This window comes from Puntigrus tetrazona, chromosome 24 (genome assembly GCF_018831695.1).
Source record: "Puntigrus tetrazona isolate hp1 chromosome 24, ASM1883169v1, whole genome shotgun sequence".
NCBI classification, from domain to species: domain Eukaryota; kingdom Metazoa; phylum Chordata; class Actinopteri; order Cypriniformes; family Cyprinidae; genus Puntigrus; species Puntigrus tetrazona.
Window position 1 is genome coordinate 15,217,354 of NC_056722.1, and position 16,615 is coordinate 15,233,968.

General features: G+C 38.6%; 1 protein-coding gene across 3 annotated transcripts in view; it reads left to right on the forward strand.

Annotated features, from left to right (window-relative positions):
* myripb (myosin VIIA and Rab interacting protein b) overlaps positions 1–16,615 on the forward strand; it is a 147,188-nt gene that overhangs the window by 120,818 nt on the left and 9,755 nt on the right. For all 3 annotated transcript variants that reach the window (XM_043226570.1, XM_043226569.1, XM_043226571.1), the window contains exons 5-11: positions 5,150–5,230; positions 6,000–6,097; positions 6,659–6,739; positions 7,773–7,952; positions 8,805–8,994; positions 9,379–10,025; positions 11,004–12,077. In XM_043226570.1, the coding sequence (XP_043082505.1) occupies positions 5,150–5,230; positions 6,000–6,097; positions 6,659–6,739; positions 7,773–7,952; positions 8,805–8,994; positions 9,379–10,025; positions 11,004–12,077 (2,351 nt within the window). The remainder of the gene's footprint in view (positions 1–5,149; positions 5,231–5,999; positions 6,098–6,658; positions 6,740–7,772; positions 7,953–8,804; positions 8,995–9,378; positions 10,026–11,003; positions 12,078–16,615) is intronic.

Genomic DNA, 16,615 nt, shown 5'->3' on the forward strand with positions numbered 1-16,615 from the left:
CAGAGAGAGGATTGGCAAAATAATCTGGATAAATTTTCAGCGATTAACAGCATAAATTCTGCTCTGCACCTTACACAAACCTACTGTATTCCGCCAGAGAGGACTGTGGCTGCAAAAAAAAATCCATCATTTGGGTTACTTTTGGTGCCGCTTTTGACATTTTTGCAATAAATAAATGATTGTAATTATATTTGTCTATCTGTAATTTTTTTACTTAAATATGTAGTGATTTGTAAATGTTACGTATTCATACCTATGTATAAACATGAGATCAGGATTGATTATTGCACCCATGTCTTGCCATTTTCATACTCTCCTATAAATGAAAGAGAAACACCTATAAACGCATATGCAGGTTAGTCAAAAAAATAACTGATAAGATTTTTGCTGTTTTCTATTTTAATGGTTTCTTCGCAAGTAATATGTCTTTTATTGCTTATAAAAATCACTGCAGTGCAATAACATTTAACATCACAATAAAATTATAATCTTGTCTTAATATTTTTTGTTGTTTTCAAAATAATTCTTACTAAATCAAAAGTTATTTTTGGTAAAGAAAGATTTTCTATATAAAGAGTCTCTTTAATAGATCAAAACACGGTAAATACAGCAAATTGTGAAATAGCATAACATTTTTAAAAATTGTTTTCTTTAATTTTATATGTTTTGCTGGCAAAGCTGAATTTTCAGCAGCCATTGCTCCAGTCTTTAGTGCAACATGATGCTTCAGAAATCAATTTTTATCATTTTAGCTATTTCATTTCATGTGTTGATAGTATTGTTTGTGATATTTTTTATGTCATGCACCTAAAGGAATTACAGTTTAATGAGATTTTGCAGTTTAGTGACATATGTTTATGTTTTTCTTTGTCTGGCTATTCCTTCTATTTCGCTTCTATTTCTCTCTGCTATCTCTGGGTGCAGTTACAGTGTGGCATTATAGAGACACAGCCCATTTAACAGCTGCAGCCATGACCTAGAGTGAGATCACATTGATGTTTCTTATTTAATTTGATCTGTGTGTTTTTCAAGGACAGAGAGAAACAGCCAAGCAAGCTTGAATACACACACAAACACACATTAATTCACTTACAGGCTAACTATAGCTGACCTATACAAGCTGGGACTGTATATAAATAAAAACACAGATTAACCTGTTCGAGTGTGAACCCTCGCACACAAATAAACATGAGCACCAGAGTGCAAATGAAACTATAAAGCAGTGACAGATTATTTATGGGAAGGAGGCAGTTACTCAGTCGTTACGTCATTGTGCCCATACGCACACATTCAATGGGCTGGTAGTGTGCTCACTGACTCATGTTGGATAATCCGTATTTTTCTCATTTCAAATGAAAGCCTAGCAGCAGTAATCCTTTTTCATCTGATAGCAAGAGATAGACAGAGATGAAAGGTACATGTGGGTGTAGTCTGATGGTAAGGGGATTATTTGATTTTACAGTATGCTAACCATTGCCGTCTTTATTAGATAGACTGCTAGTAATATTATAGTGTAGCTCAGTTACTTATAACACTGCCAGCACAGTGATACTAACATCCCATCATCTCTCCTAGCATTAGTGTTAGCATAGCCCCCGCTAATCCTTAAAGCATTAATTTTGGATATAACTAAACCCTCTATGTCACATAACAACAACTCCAAAACAGTACCTATACAAACAGCTAACTGCAATTTTATATGAAATTAATTAAACCATTACTAAAGAAAAAAAACACATGGAAGATCAGTACTTTTTAATTATGAGGATTTTCTTTACTAATATTAAAAGTGTCAGCATTTAAGGGATGATGCAGTTTCTTTTTGCTCATTTTATGACTTGTATAAGTGTGTACGTGAAGTGGTGGAGCTGTAAGAAGATTTTCTGTCTGTCACAGTTATTCAGCTGAATGATTCTGAGCAACACAAGCTGTGCCCGTCTCATAGAGATACATGGAGTGATGTGATGAGATGGAATTTAAAACGAGACCAGATGAGCATGTGTGCGATGCTATACATTCATCAGTGTAGAGTATAAATTAATCTGTCAGACAGTGTAATCCATATTCAGCACCTCTTGGATATTACAGAATTAACATTGATGTTCTTCACATCATAATAGTTCACCACATTGTAACACAGCTTTACGTGATAAGGTTTCCGAACACTAAGATTCCAAACATTAAGCAACTGATGTGGTCAGGCGGTTATTTTTTTTTACCACAATGCAAATTTTTTTTTAAGTGCAGTGTATATTTGGTCAGTTGATGTTTTTTTGCTGCTTTCTATAATGCATCAGGACAGAAAAGCATTCATACTGCTACGTTCTGCTTTTCCAAGGACATCTATATCTGTATTATTTTGTTTCTGTAACAGGACCAACAAGATGAGAGGCATGCGGATACATGTGCAAGTTTTATTTAACAGACATGGTCGAGATACAGGCAGTATCAAAACATTGGCAAACAGGTTGAGTGCAGGCGAGACAAAAGAATAATCCAAAAAAGTAGGGTCAGAAAACAGCAAACAGAATCCAGGGGGCAAGACTAAAGAGTAAATCCGGATACAAAAGCAGAGATCCAATTGAGGCCCAATCAGGGGCAAAGACGGCAGACAAAATGGTTAATCCAGAAACAGTAGCAAAAATCCAAACAGGAAACCAATGAGATACAAAACAAGACTAGAAAAACAGGCTATGCTTTCTACTGTAGCTGACACCAGGAGATGATACACACTAAGCAGTACTCGGCATCGAACAGAGGTATTGCTATTTGTGATGTTTGTGTAATGTCCTTCAGGTGAGCATGTGTTGGTGACAGCTGTGTGTATGCAATATGTGCAATGGCTGATGGGAAATACAGCACTCTATGTGGTGTGAGAGTAAGAATAATGGGAGAGTGATATGTGGTGGTGAGTGAATGAAAGTCCATGAAATGACTTCATGACAGTTACATCTATGATCAATAATACTTTTGAGCATTTACAATTATTTTACAGCAAATAATTTATCAGTGTTATAATGGCTCAATATGGTAAACCTGCTTAAGAAACATTATTTCATTGTAAAAAAAAATAACATTTAAACTTTCATTCTTTTTTTTTTTTTATTATTATTAGATTTTTAACTGACGAATAATGTAACTATAACACAGCTTTCACTCCAGAAGAAAGAAACGTTTGTATGCATATAACTGGAAAACAGCTAAATATGTTATATATATATATAATAGAATATCTATAATATGCAATATGACATTTATTCAGTTTTATTATTTATAGGCACATTTCATCCATGCTTCTATTACAATTGCAATTTCAGCCTCATATGTACCAGCTACATAATGTGACCTTCATTTTCTCAAACTATCATTATTGTTAACCCCTGGTCTGGCAAATATGGAGATGAATCCTTTAGCTGGGTTTGTTTATGCATATGGTAATGTGTATTTGTCAATCTCTGACGTGTCTTTGATGTTTAGGAAATATGGCTCATCCATACTCTAGTAGACTGTGTGTGAGTTCTTATAAATGTGAGTGTAATAAACACTGAAAAAGCCGGTTCTGTTCATTAATACACTGGCAAATGACTTGAAATGGTTATGGTTTATGTGTTTGTGTTTGATTCAGGTCACACACATGTCCTGTGCTCACAGTGTAAAACTGCCATTATCAGTTGTTCAGATGCACACTCACTGTTTCTAGATTTTTCAAATTGTTTTCTATTCTTAGAACTGATAGTCTGTGTGAGTCACTATGCTGGTCTGTATCAGTCTACAGGCAAATGAACTGTCATTGCCTAATTTAACTTTGATTAGGTTAGGTTAGGGTTAGTGTTAATTAGGATTAGAGTTAGGGTTAGATATAGGGTTAGAGTTAGGTTAGGGTTAAAGTTAAGCTTAGGGTTAGGTTAGGTTAGGATGACGTTTACGGTTACTTTTAAGGTTCGGGTTAAGGTTAGGCTATAGGGTTAGGTTAGGTTAGGTTAGGTCAGGGTTAGGTTTAGGGTTAGGGTAAGGTTATGGTTAGGTTAGTTAGGGTTTGGTTAGGGTTAGGGTTAGTTAAGGTTAAAGTTAGGGTTATGTTAGGGTTAGTTAGGGTCAGGGTTAGTTAGAGTTAGGTTTGAGTCATTTCATAGTGTTTCTAGGACTGCTGTGTGAGATTATTTTGATCTATTTTTTGTGCATGCCAGTATCTGTTTCATACAGTTATATGAATGATTTGTAATTTTTTTTCCTAATCTTATCTTAGCTTATCCTATCCTATTATATCCTATCTTATCTTACAAATTATTTATACATTTTTGATCCTTTACCATGTTATTTTTATTATGATTTTTTTTATTTCACAAAATATAATAAATAAATGAATAAATACAAACTGCTAATGATAATTATTCTCTAGCCATTCAAGAATTATGTACACATGAATTGTAATTTTTTTTCTGTCAATTGCTGTGCTCAGTCTCTGTCCAATAATTTACATGACACCTGTGTTCTGTCTCTGTATATTATTGGCCTTGCATGGGGTGGGCCAGATAGAATGTGCAGTGGTCTCTTTCTCTTTGCTGTTGTCATGGTGATATTGAGCTAGCACTCTCTCGAGGTCAGCTGAAAAAGGAAAGTGAAAAGGTAACCGTCTGGTCAGGTAGACACAATGACGTGTATGACTGCTTAACAGTATCGTCTCTCACTTGTTTATCACAGCTAACATGGCAGTTTTGACCATCGGCTAATTCATGCCACATTGTGTTTAGTCACACAGATATGAGGGTTTCTACATTTAGAACCTATCAACCCTTATAGTTTAATCTAATATTTAACTTTTTTTTTTTTTTTTTTTTTACTCAATAAGTCTACTGTATGTTTGCAGTTAAAAGAGTCACTCAGTTTGCTTAGCTGTAAGTTGTGAACAAAACTGTCTTTCGACGTCACCTTTATCAGTTTCTTAAGGGTTTATATATTAAGTCTATTTTATTTTATTTATTTTACATTTTTGTATTTTGTGCTTTGGTGTGTTGTTAAATTTTATTCCTATTTTTATATGTTTAGTCAACAAAAATTAAGTTTAACTAGGTATGTCCAGACAAAACACAATTTTATCTTGAATGTTTTGTTTTTCTTTGATTTATATCTATCTCTCTTGTTTTTTTAGAGGTGAGTGCTCCTGAAGGCAGTAATGATAATGGCAGTGTTTGTGATGGCAGTGACTCCACGCTCTACAGGCAGAGTGAAGGTAATGTGAAAAATCAATAGTCCTGCTCTCTACATGTTTTCACATTTCAGACCCATAAAATAACTTTAAATCTGCCGGGTTTTCAAACCTACAGCAACATAACTATCTTTCACTACCTTGATTTAGTCCTTAGTCTCTGTATTCCTGGGTCAATATATTTCGTTTTTTTATCCATTTGAAAACAGACATAAATAATACAATTAATGTCAAAAATGTGCAATATTAAATTGCAACATTTATTTAAAATATAAATATTTTGTAACATTGCAATACAATAAAAGTATTATTTCTTTCTTTTAAAACAAGCTACTGACCCTAAACCCGTGAACAATATAGTATGAGGCAATTAATCTACAGGAAACCCAAAAGCATGTTTGTAAAAAAAATCGTCTGAATTCAATCAGATTTGCTAAATGTGTGCAAATCTGTGTGCCTTTCAATGCATGTAAAACTTGCAATAGGCCTGACAACAGAAGCCTATGTTAAACGTTCCCCTTGAAAACTCTAATATTAATACTATAGATAGACACACAGGAAAATTTGGCAATATGTCCTCTGTTATACTTACCTGTTGGCATGAGGAACAAAGGCACTTGACTATGAGTGTTGGTCAATTGCTGTAATCACTGCTGCACTGTAACATTGCATGCATTACTTTGAAGATTAACACTTGACACACACATAGAACCAAAAAGTACCTTTCACTGGTCATCTAGTTTTATAGACATCAAACAGCTAATGAGTTGTAACTGTTTATATGTACATACAGGTCACAGCATGGCAGACACACTCACCGTTGCTCTACGTGTGGCAGAGGAGGCGATAGAAGAAGCCATTGCTAAAGCTGAGAGCTACAGAGACAGTCTGGTTAGAGACTCCTCTTTATATGTCATCCATCCAACCATCAGTTCATCCTTTATCCACCTACACAAGTATTGGATACGCTTATTTTTGATGGTTCACTTTAGACGTTCTATTTAAGCAACTTTTTATCTATATGTCAATTAATTCTCATTTATTTGCAACTACATGTATAACATATACTTGCAACAATTCTCATAGTATGTTATATGTTGTGGACCCATCAAAATAAAGTGTTAGAAGATATTAGGCAGACAGTCTAACAATACTCTAATGACTTCTAGTTGACATGTAGTTGCAAAGTAACTTACTGTTAGAATGTCTAAAGTAGACCATCGAAATAAAGTGTTACCCAAGTATCCATCAAGCTTCCATGCTTACATCCATCTGTTTTTCTATACACCCATATAAGGTTCCTGCATACAAATATCACTTTATTTTGCAGATTTTAAATGCCGTTGACTCATCCATCTCTCAGTTTCAACCATTACTCATGTTCCATGAATATCTTACTGCAGTTGCACTTTTTTCTCTTATGACTGCCTCTCTTTCTCTTTTATATGACAGGAGAAACAGAATGAGGCTCGCTATTTGCATGACCACAAGGAAGAGCTCATAGAGGAACTTGCCACAACAATTGTTCAAAAAGTAAGAGCTTTTCTGTTACAGAAAGAAATACATGTATAGTAATGCATAGTAATTTGAATTATCTGTGACTACATCCCATTTCACATAACTCGAAAAGGTATCAGATGTACTTTTTAAATGTGTCAGAGTCTGTACGATTTCTTTTTTATAAAAAATAATTCTTTATACTGCAAGGACACATCACACTGATCAAAAGTGACAGCAAAGACATTACCAGTATTATGCTACAAAAGATTTCTACTTGCTTTTCTTTTCAGTTCTCTATTCATCAAGGAAACATTAAAAATGTGTCACAGTTTTCTCTAAAAAACTGTTTCAATATTAAAGAAATGCAAATCAGAACATTCAAAAGATTTCTTAAGCATCCTGTGAAACTGAAGAATGGAGTAATAAATAAACAAAATCAGATTTTAAAATATATTGTAAAAAAAAATCTTTATTTAAAATTTCTTATTATATTTACAGTAACTTTATTTACAAATAAAGGTTTTAAAAAATCTTACTAACCCACTAAACTTTTGACTGGTCGTACTTGTGACCATGATTTATGAAGAATTATACAGAAATAAGAAAATAAGGAGAAGAAAATGTGGTTTAGGTTATTGCTAAGTTGACAGTTTATATATAGGCAATAAAAACATGCTACCATGAGTGCATTTTCAGTATACCATTGATTTTCTTTACTTTTCAGCAATAATAATACATTTTGGCATTGTAAAATTGAAAAAAATAACATTTACAATAATACAATTTGGCATTGTAAAATTTTAAAACAAAAACATATTTAGAATTAATCATGCTTTATTTCCATAAGCAAAATATGTCAAAATATTTCCAATTCATTCTTACTGTGGTGAAATATGTGCTGGTTATGTTCTTGATTGGAGCTTGCTCATTAGTTTATATTTCAATATTGTTTGGCAGTATAACTCAAATTCCTCGACATCAACTTTATCTCGTCACAAGCTCCACTGTAGCACAAAAAAAAATAAGATGAGCTATTTTTCTTTTTTTTCCATGTCTTTCTTTCTAGATCATTCAGAGGGGAAAACGGTCTGAGATTCAGGCTGAGTATGAGCTTGTCTGGCCTAAGAGCAGTGAACTTCCTTCCCCTACCTCGACACAAAACACACACACAACGCAGCATTCACACTCCACCTCTCAGCACGGCGCAGTAGCACCGACCGACAGTACCAGCTCCTATCCGCTGTGGGTAAGTCCATGTTAAAGTTACCTCAACACGCCCCTAAAATACAGTATTTATGTATTTTGCAGTGCTTGTTTGATATTCCTGTCCTCACCTGTAACATATACACTCAATAATTTTGCTGCAACATGCAAAAACAGTAGCGTTAAAAATAATGCTGAAAAAGCAGTGGCTGCGCTGCAAGTGAGAAGAATGCTAATAAAAGCTTATTTGTCAATAATCACACACATTTTAGTGATATTTAGTATTGCTGCTGTGGAAAAAAAATCTAGTCAGAAATCATGTCAAGTCAATAAGGTAATAATAAAAATCTTTAGCACCCTCTACAGGTGAAACTCAATTAATGCAACCTGCTTAGCTCCTACAGCTACAAAATGTTTTTACAAAACTACAGTCAAATGTAAATTGTGCATAAAAGAACAGTTTGCGCAGAAAACTGTCCTTCATGTGTAAATTATAATTGAATGATTATCATATAATTACTAGAGGTAATTATAATTATTGAGTAAATCAGTATGTATAGTAAACTACTATAATTGACCATCTGCCTGATGCCTAATGTATATTATTTATTTGAAAAATTACAGTAAACGCATTAAGAAGCAGCATACAATATATCCTATTCTAAATTTAAAAAACATTTGTGTTGCTTAATATTTTTGCGTAAATTATGACTTTTTTCAGGATTGTTTGACAAAAGATTGTTTGTTTTAAAATATCAAAATAAATAAATAAATAAAATAACATTGTTACAACACACATGTATTAACTCATTATTATTACTTTTTTTAAGTATTGGTTCACGGTTTTAATCATTTTAAATGACTAATGTTGTGCATGTGGTGGACATGTGTTTAGAAGTCAAGATCAGCATTCTCTTTGACAAGTGACGATTCTCCAGAGAAGGGCCCTGAGGTGGGCATGGCCCCTGGGGTCCCGGACAGTGCTGAAATAGAGACAGCTTTCCAGAACTACTCTTCACTCAGGAGGGAGTCCAGAGCATCATCACTTCCCGGATGGAAGAGTGTTGACCGCCTGGACAACTCTAGTAAGAATACACACACACACAGTTTTCATTATTAGAACAAAACTTACATACAGAACATGAATAATCCTTAATTTACTTGCAAGATAGATTTTTTTGGAACATTTTTGGGTAAACTGTGCCTTTTAAACTGTATTTTGACTGGGTGCAGATTAGGTCCACAAAGGTCCACATGTTTAATAGTGTCAGTCAAACATATTTGCAAAAATAATTTCATGTTTGGTTGGTAATTAAAAAATACATGCCTAGAACTACTATTCAACTCGAAAATGACAACTAGAAAATGATCCCCACATAGAAAACCTTTCTCTTTTTGTGATTGTGTATGTGGTACACACATACACACTCTATATTTGTCTGTCCAGGTGTCTGTATCTCTCTCCACAGGTGCATCTTCGGTCCTGCAATCCCCTGATGGTAACTGGATCGCCCTGCAGAGCTCCCAGCATTCCCGGCCCAGTCTGCTGACCAAGCGCAAAAGTCTAGTTTTCAGTGTGCTGGAGAAAGAATCAGGTGTTGTGTCCGCATATGACGAGATGGGTTCTGATTCAGATCCAGAGGACCAGGGGGGCTGGGGAGCCGCCCTGTTACAGTTTCGCAGACGTCTCTCCGATGAAACATACTATACTGACTCTCAACATGACCCTGAATGGACATACACCCAACACCCACCCATTACCTCACCTTCCTCAGGTCAGTACACCAACACCGAGACTCTGAACTCAGACTCAGAGACATCTCCTGCCCCGTCCACTCGAGCCCGCAGACCAGCCCACGGTGTGACACAGAAGAAAAAAGGGCCATCTGAAGCACACCTGTATCCACCCTACAGACATCCCACAAACAGTGCCGCTTCACCTCTGCTGAGGCCAGAGGTGCTGGATGTAAACTTTAACCCTCATCTGGGTGGGGACAGTAGTGATGGGGAGGAGCGAAGCGAGCAGGTCAAAAGATCACGACGGCGCAGAAAGAGCAAACGAGAGACATCAGAGCACTGCCGAGCAAATAATGCGCTGTACAGCGCTGCCACAACGGTGAGAAAAATTTCCGTCTAGATGAAAAAATGAGATTATTTTAGCACATACAGTGGTTGAGATTAGGACTTTTTCTTATAAGGTTTTCTGCTTGAATATCAAGGCTCAACACATGCTTTTATTTTATTTAGGTGTGCAAAAACTTAAACTTAAGTTTACTTAATTAACTTAAAGTAACTTCATTATAGGATTTTTAACCTATAATGAACCAAGTCCGTCAGAGGGATGTGATGTCATCTGATTTTGAGCCAATCAGGGAAGTGGGTGAAAAGCAAGAGGATAGATTAAATGAGAAAGAAAGTGAAAAACCAAGACCAAAGGAGAGGCGTGAGAGCAAACGGGAAAAGAAGGAAGGAAAGTTGAAAGACATTGGGAATCCGAGTGAAAGACAAACATTTAGAGAGATGGATACAAGCAATGCAGTAAGACAGATTAATATAGCACCTCACCTAACGTGATTATTATTTTATTTTTATGTAGATCATTATTATTGTAAAATTTAAATATTACATTATTATTATACAATAATGATAAATCTGGACATATATATTGTTTTAGTTTTTTAGTTCATAAAAATTTGACTTATTTGACAGATTTTTTTTTTTATTGTGGACATACTTTTCTGTGCAATTCCAATAACATTCTTTAAAAACAACACAGGTGCTGCTTTTGGATGCAAGGTGAATACATGTTATTCATTATTTGGCATAAATTTAGATACTTAACAGAAAATGACAATTTTGGCAAGAGTAACAGCAACCGAGACATTCTAAAATAGTTGGAAACGCAAAGCAAGGAAACGTAATTTAGCGGTTTATGTTTGACTCCAGTAGGTGGCAGTGCAGGACAGCGTCATGCTTTTTATTGGCATACTGTGTGGATTTCTTTTAACTCTTTTATTTTAGTCATATATATTTTTTCATCAGTAATATTCATTTCTTTCTCTCTGCTCTTCTCAACTGTCCTTCACATTAACAGGAGAACAGTGCCGTTCTCCTCAATGCCATGATGATGCGCCGGCAGCAAAGCCAGGAGAGCCCAGTCACTCTGAATTACCAGACTCCAGACACTGTGACTCCTCCTGACCTGTTGACCTCTAATGCCATGACCCCTGAACCTGACTATCAGAACACAGTGGCCCACAACTCTAGTGCCGCTAGCCCACCAATGCTGAGCCAACCAATGGCCAGCAAACCACAGTTAAGTGTTCAGGGCACTTTGCTCAAGGCCTGCGGTGTAAATGAAACCCTGGAAGAAGAACTTAGATCCAAACTCTGTGAGCTGGTTGGCCAAGTCCGTGAGAGGGATGTGAAGTCATCTGATTTTGAGCCAATCAGGGAAGTGGGTGAAAAGCAAGAGGATAGATTAAATGAGAAAGAAAGTGAAAAACCAAGACCAAAGGAGAGGCGTGAGAGCAAACGGGAAAAGAAGGAAGGAAAGTTGAAAGAATCCGGGAATCCGAGTGAAAGACAAACAGTTAGAGAGATGGATACAAGCGATGCAGTAAGACAGATTAATATAGCAAGAGAAATGAAGAGAGATAGAGAACGACAGAAAGAAATTGAAAGACAAGTAGAGAGAGAACGAGAGAGACAAAGAGAGCTGGAGAAACAAATCGAGAGGGACAGAGAAAGACAACGAGAGATTGAGATCCAGGTCGAGAGGAAACAGGAAAGACAGAGAGAAATGGAAATACAGCTAAAACAAGAGCAAGAGAGACAATCAGAGATTGAGCGAGACATAGAAAAGAAAAGAAAAAGCATACGCATGGAAAAAGAGAAATTAGAGCCTATAGTGAGTACGGAATGCAAGGAGGAAGAGAAACAGGAATCCTCAGGTAGAATACTGGTGCAAAATAAGAGTTTAGAGGAAGACTATGATGAAACAGAGAAGCCCAATAAGGAAAAGGTGAAACGAAAAACACCACAAAGAAGCCACTCAGAGACAGGGCCAGAAAAACAGGAACAACTTGAGACAAAGACAACAAGGTCTTCAACCACGTCTCCAGACAGTGCCCCCTGTGGTCTGGAGGAGCCAATGTCTCCTACAGAGGTAAGCGCTGGCTCCGGCCTGTTCCACTACTTCACCTAGACTTTGTTTTTAAACTCTAGTGAACTGCCTAACAAGACTCCAAAACAGATTTTCTGCTTAATCTGTAAACATAATCATTTAATGAATAATTAATTACATTAAATCTTTTTTTAGACTTTTTCTGCACCATGGCCTTAGTTAATCTGAATTTACTGTAGTTACTTTTAGTGTCTTTAAGAACGTAACTCTGTATACTAAAATGTGCAAAAGACATGTTTCAAGCCTAAAAAGGGTCATAATGATTAAATGTTTGATGCAGTTGAGGGAAATATCCTTTTACATATACATAGATGTCTCATTGTCTTAAAGGTGCAGTTATGTTTACTGAATAAATGAACCATTTTCCATGGTTAATGATCTACATAGAGTATAAAAAGTGCTGTGTACAGTTATTTAGAATCTCATTGTCACTTGTAGAGAGATTTGGTTTATTTTTCTTGTTAAAAATTGTGACGAAAATGATTTTCTTAATTGTGGAAAGGATATATACTACTAATTGACCATCACTAAAAAAAAGTAATAGAACTGGCAAATACAAATCAAGGACTAAGATATCGTCAATTGACAGAAATCAAACATTAAGACTTTTTCAGCTTAAATAGTAATAAATCAAATTAAAACAGTGAATACAATTCATTCATGTATGCATATAGCCTTTGCACACTACCATTTAAACACAATGTACAAAATCAGTGGAGTGTACAGGCAGCTGTATATTTGTAAGAGCAAACAGGTGGTTCACTGAGTCCCAGTGGGATGAGTTTGTGGATCAATATCCTTCATTGATCCCAAATCAACATTCCTGTCAACCAATTTCAGTCCTACGCCTAAAACCAGAGGCTTGTGATTGGTTGAATATCATGCTAGGAATATCAAATCACTTTGATGTTCTACACTCAAAAAATTACTCTTTAAACTAACTTAACTCAATTATATAATTATAGACAGTGGTTTAACACAAACAAATTGTTTGTTATTTACACGAATGGAATTTTTTGAATCTATGCAAACTCGTTGCATTGTGTCAATACAATTGAATGATAAAGAATCTATGTGAAAGTTTATTCAACATGTTTCGGTTTATTAAAACCTGGCCAAATGTCTTTAACAACATATAGTTTGTTTCAAACAACTCATTTAAATTATGGATAATAGTTCCTTCCAATTTGTTCTAGCAAAAGGATTTCTGTTTAAAGCTATTCTCTTCAATAAAACATTGTTTGTATGTTGGTAAAATGGAAGACATTTGGCCAGTTTTTAATAAACCAAAACATGTTCACTAACTGATACAGGTTACTGGGAAGCTTCTTCTTCTTCTTTTTCTTCCGCTTATCCGGGGCCGGGTCTGGGGGCAACAGTCTAAGCAGGGATGCCCAGACTTCCCTCTCCCCAGACACTTCCTCCAGCTCTTCCGGGGACACCGAGGCGCTCCCAGGCCAAGACCAATAGTCTTCCAGCGTGTCCTAGGTCTTCCCGGGCCTCTACATGCCCGAACACCTCCCTTGGGAGGCGTCCGGGAGGCATCCGGAAAGATGCCCGAGCCAAGCTGGCCTCTCTCGAATCTACTCCGAGCTCCTCCCGGTGACTGAACTCCTCACCCTATCTCTAAGGGGCGCCCAGCCACCCTACGAAGGAAACTCATTTCACCGCTTGTATCTATTCTTTCGGTCAACCCAAAGCTCATGACCATAGAGATAATAATTCGACTGATAAATCCAATTTCTTTTTCACCATGTACAGCGACTGCATATGCAGAAGCTGCACCGATTGTCAATCTCTCGCTCCATCCTACCCCCAAGATACTTAAACTCCTCCACCTGGGGCAGGAGCTCCCCACCAACCTTACTGAAAAGGCCTCAGACTTGGAGGTGCTGATTTTCATCAGCCGCTTCACACTCAGCTGCAAACCGCCCCAGCACACACTGTAATGCAGCCAACAGAACAACATCATCAGCAAAAGCAGAGAAGCTATCCTGTGGTCACCAAACCAGACCCCCTCCGGCTGACTGCCTAGTCCATAAAAATAATGAACAGGACCGGTGACAAAGGGCAGCCCTGTCGGAGTCAAGTCTGACTTAATGCCGGCAATGCGAACCAAGCTCCTGCTCTGATCATACAGGATCGGACAGCCCCCTTAGCAAAGCACCCTACCCCATATTCCCAGAGCACCCCCAAGGAACCCGGTCAATGCCTTCTCCAAATCCACAAAACACATGTAGACTGGTTGGGCAAACTCCCAGGAACCCTCCAGCATCCTGGAAGGGTATAGAGCTGGTCCAGTGTTCCACGTCCAGGCGAAACCCGCATTGTTCCTCTTGAAGCCGAGGTTCAACTGTCGGGCGGATTCTCCTCTCCAGTACCCTGGCATAGACTTTCCCAGGAGGCTGAGAAGTGTGATCCCCATGGTTGGAGCACACCCTCCGGTCCCCTTCTTGAAAGAGGAACCACCACCCCGTTGCCAGTCCAGAGGCACTTTCCCCGCGTTCGCGATTGCAGAGGCGTGTCAGCCAAGACAGCCCACAACATCCAGAGACCTGAGGTATTCCGGGCGGATCTCGTCCACCCCTGGTGCCTTGCCACAGAGGAGCTTCTCAACCACCTCAGTGACCTTAGCTAGGGTAATGGTCGAGTCCCCGGATCTCTGCTCCCTCAGTGGAAGACGTGTTGACGGGATTGAGGAGGTCCTCAAAGTATTCCTTCCACCGCCCCACAATATCCCCAGTCGAGGGGTTATTCCCATCAGCACTATATACGGTGTTGGCAGGGCACTTTTCCCTTTCTGAGGCGCTACGGTTTGCAGAACCTCTTTGAGGCCGTTCGATAGTCATTTTCCATGGCCTCCCGAACTCCTCCCAGACCCGAGTTGTTTGGTACCTGTCAGCTGCTTCAGGGGTCCCCGGGCCAACCATATATGGTCTTCAGCTTGATCCCCTAGGTTGCAATTTTACGGCCACAGCTCCGGACGGCTTCGATCAGGTAGAGAACATAGTCCATTCGGACTCAATGTCTCCAGCCTCCTCGGGATCTCAAAGTTCTGCCGAGGCGGGGTTGAAGATCTCCCTGACAGGGTCTCTGCCAAACGTTCCCAACAGACCCTCACGTTTTGGGCCTGCCAAGTCTGTCCGGCCTCCTCCCGCCATCCAACTTGGTGATCAGTTGACAGCTCCGCCCCTCTCTTCACCCGAGTGTCCAAGACATTAGAACCTCCGCCCTAGGGTGTCCTGATGCCATGTCTGGTGGACACCCTTAACAGACCGTGCCTAGCACAGAATTCCAACAACAGAACACCACTCAGGTTTAGATCGGAGGCCGTTCCTCCCAATCACGCCCCTCCAGGTGTCACTTCACCAACGTGAGCGTTGAAAGCATGATTTAGAGTCCCGGTTGGAGACTTTCCAGCACCCCTCCCAAGGACTCCAAGAAGGCCGGTACTCTACACTGCCATTCGGCCCGTGAGGCACAAATGACAGTGAGAGTCCTCCCCCAACCCGAATCGCATCTTGTCCACCGGGTTAAACTCCAACACACATGGCGGCTAAGCTGGGGAGCTATGATGCAAGCCCACACCAGCCTGCCGCCTCTCATTAGTGAAGAGTCATTTCGAAAGATGGGTTCCAGAGTCCATGCGTGGAGGTGAGCCCGACTAAATCTCTCAACCTGCAACAACTCAGGCTCCTTCCCCCAAGAGGTGACATGTCCCTAAAACTAGATTCTGAGTCCAGGGGTTGGGTTGTCGAGGTCCCGCCTCGACTAAAACCACAAGGCACCGCCCCTTACGGTCCCTCCTGCAGGTGGTTGGCACTCCCGTGGGGCAACCCGGCCACCAGGCGCTGCATAGGCATGGCGGGGCCCGGCTGCGCCATACTCGCGACTCCATTCCAGGTCTTTTCCATAAAGGGTATCATGGACATACCCTTACTGGGAAGCGAATAAAAAAATTAAGTTGGTTGGACTTTACAATTTTACATAGATTCTTCCTCATTTAACGCAAAGAGTTTGCATAGATTCAGATTCAATTTATGCAAATAAAATACTATTTGGTTGTGTGTCCATAATTACATATTTGAATTAAGTTTAAAAAGAGTCATTTTATTCAGTGTACTTAAATGATGTGGTGCCTTATACAAGAAGATGCCTGCTCCACTAGATCCTTCCAGCACTCTTTTACCCTGAAACTTACATTTATTTTACTGATCGAGCTCAGAATGAAGATCTTTGCTCTCATTGGTAATGAGAAGCTATGATCAAGTGCACACAGAAAAGCATGTCTGATGACGTGAACAGAACCAATTCTGTGTTGCCACTTCAGACTTGTATTGTGCATGAGGCAATGTGTGACGCATGAACCAGTTAGCAGTAATGAATATAGAACCTCTCATGTAGGATGTTGCGAGAACATCTATAAGATGCCGACAAGGGAATGCACACAATAAGAGAAGCACTGTCTTCCTCTATGGATCCTCTTCACCTGCATCTGGTCCTGTCTTTTCATTTCCAGC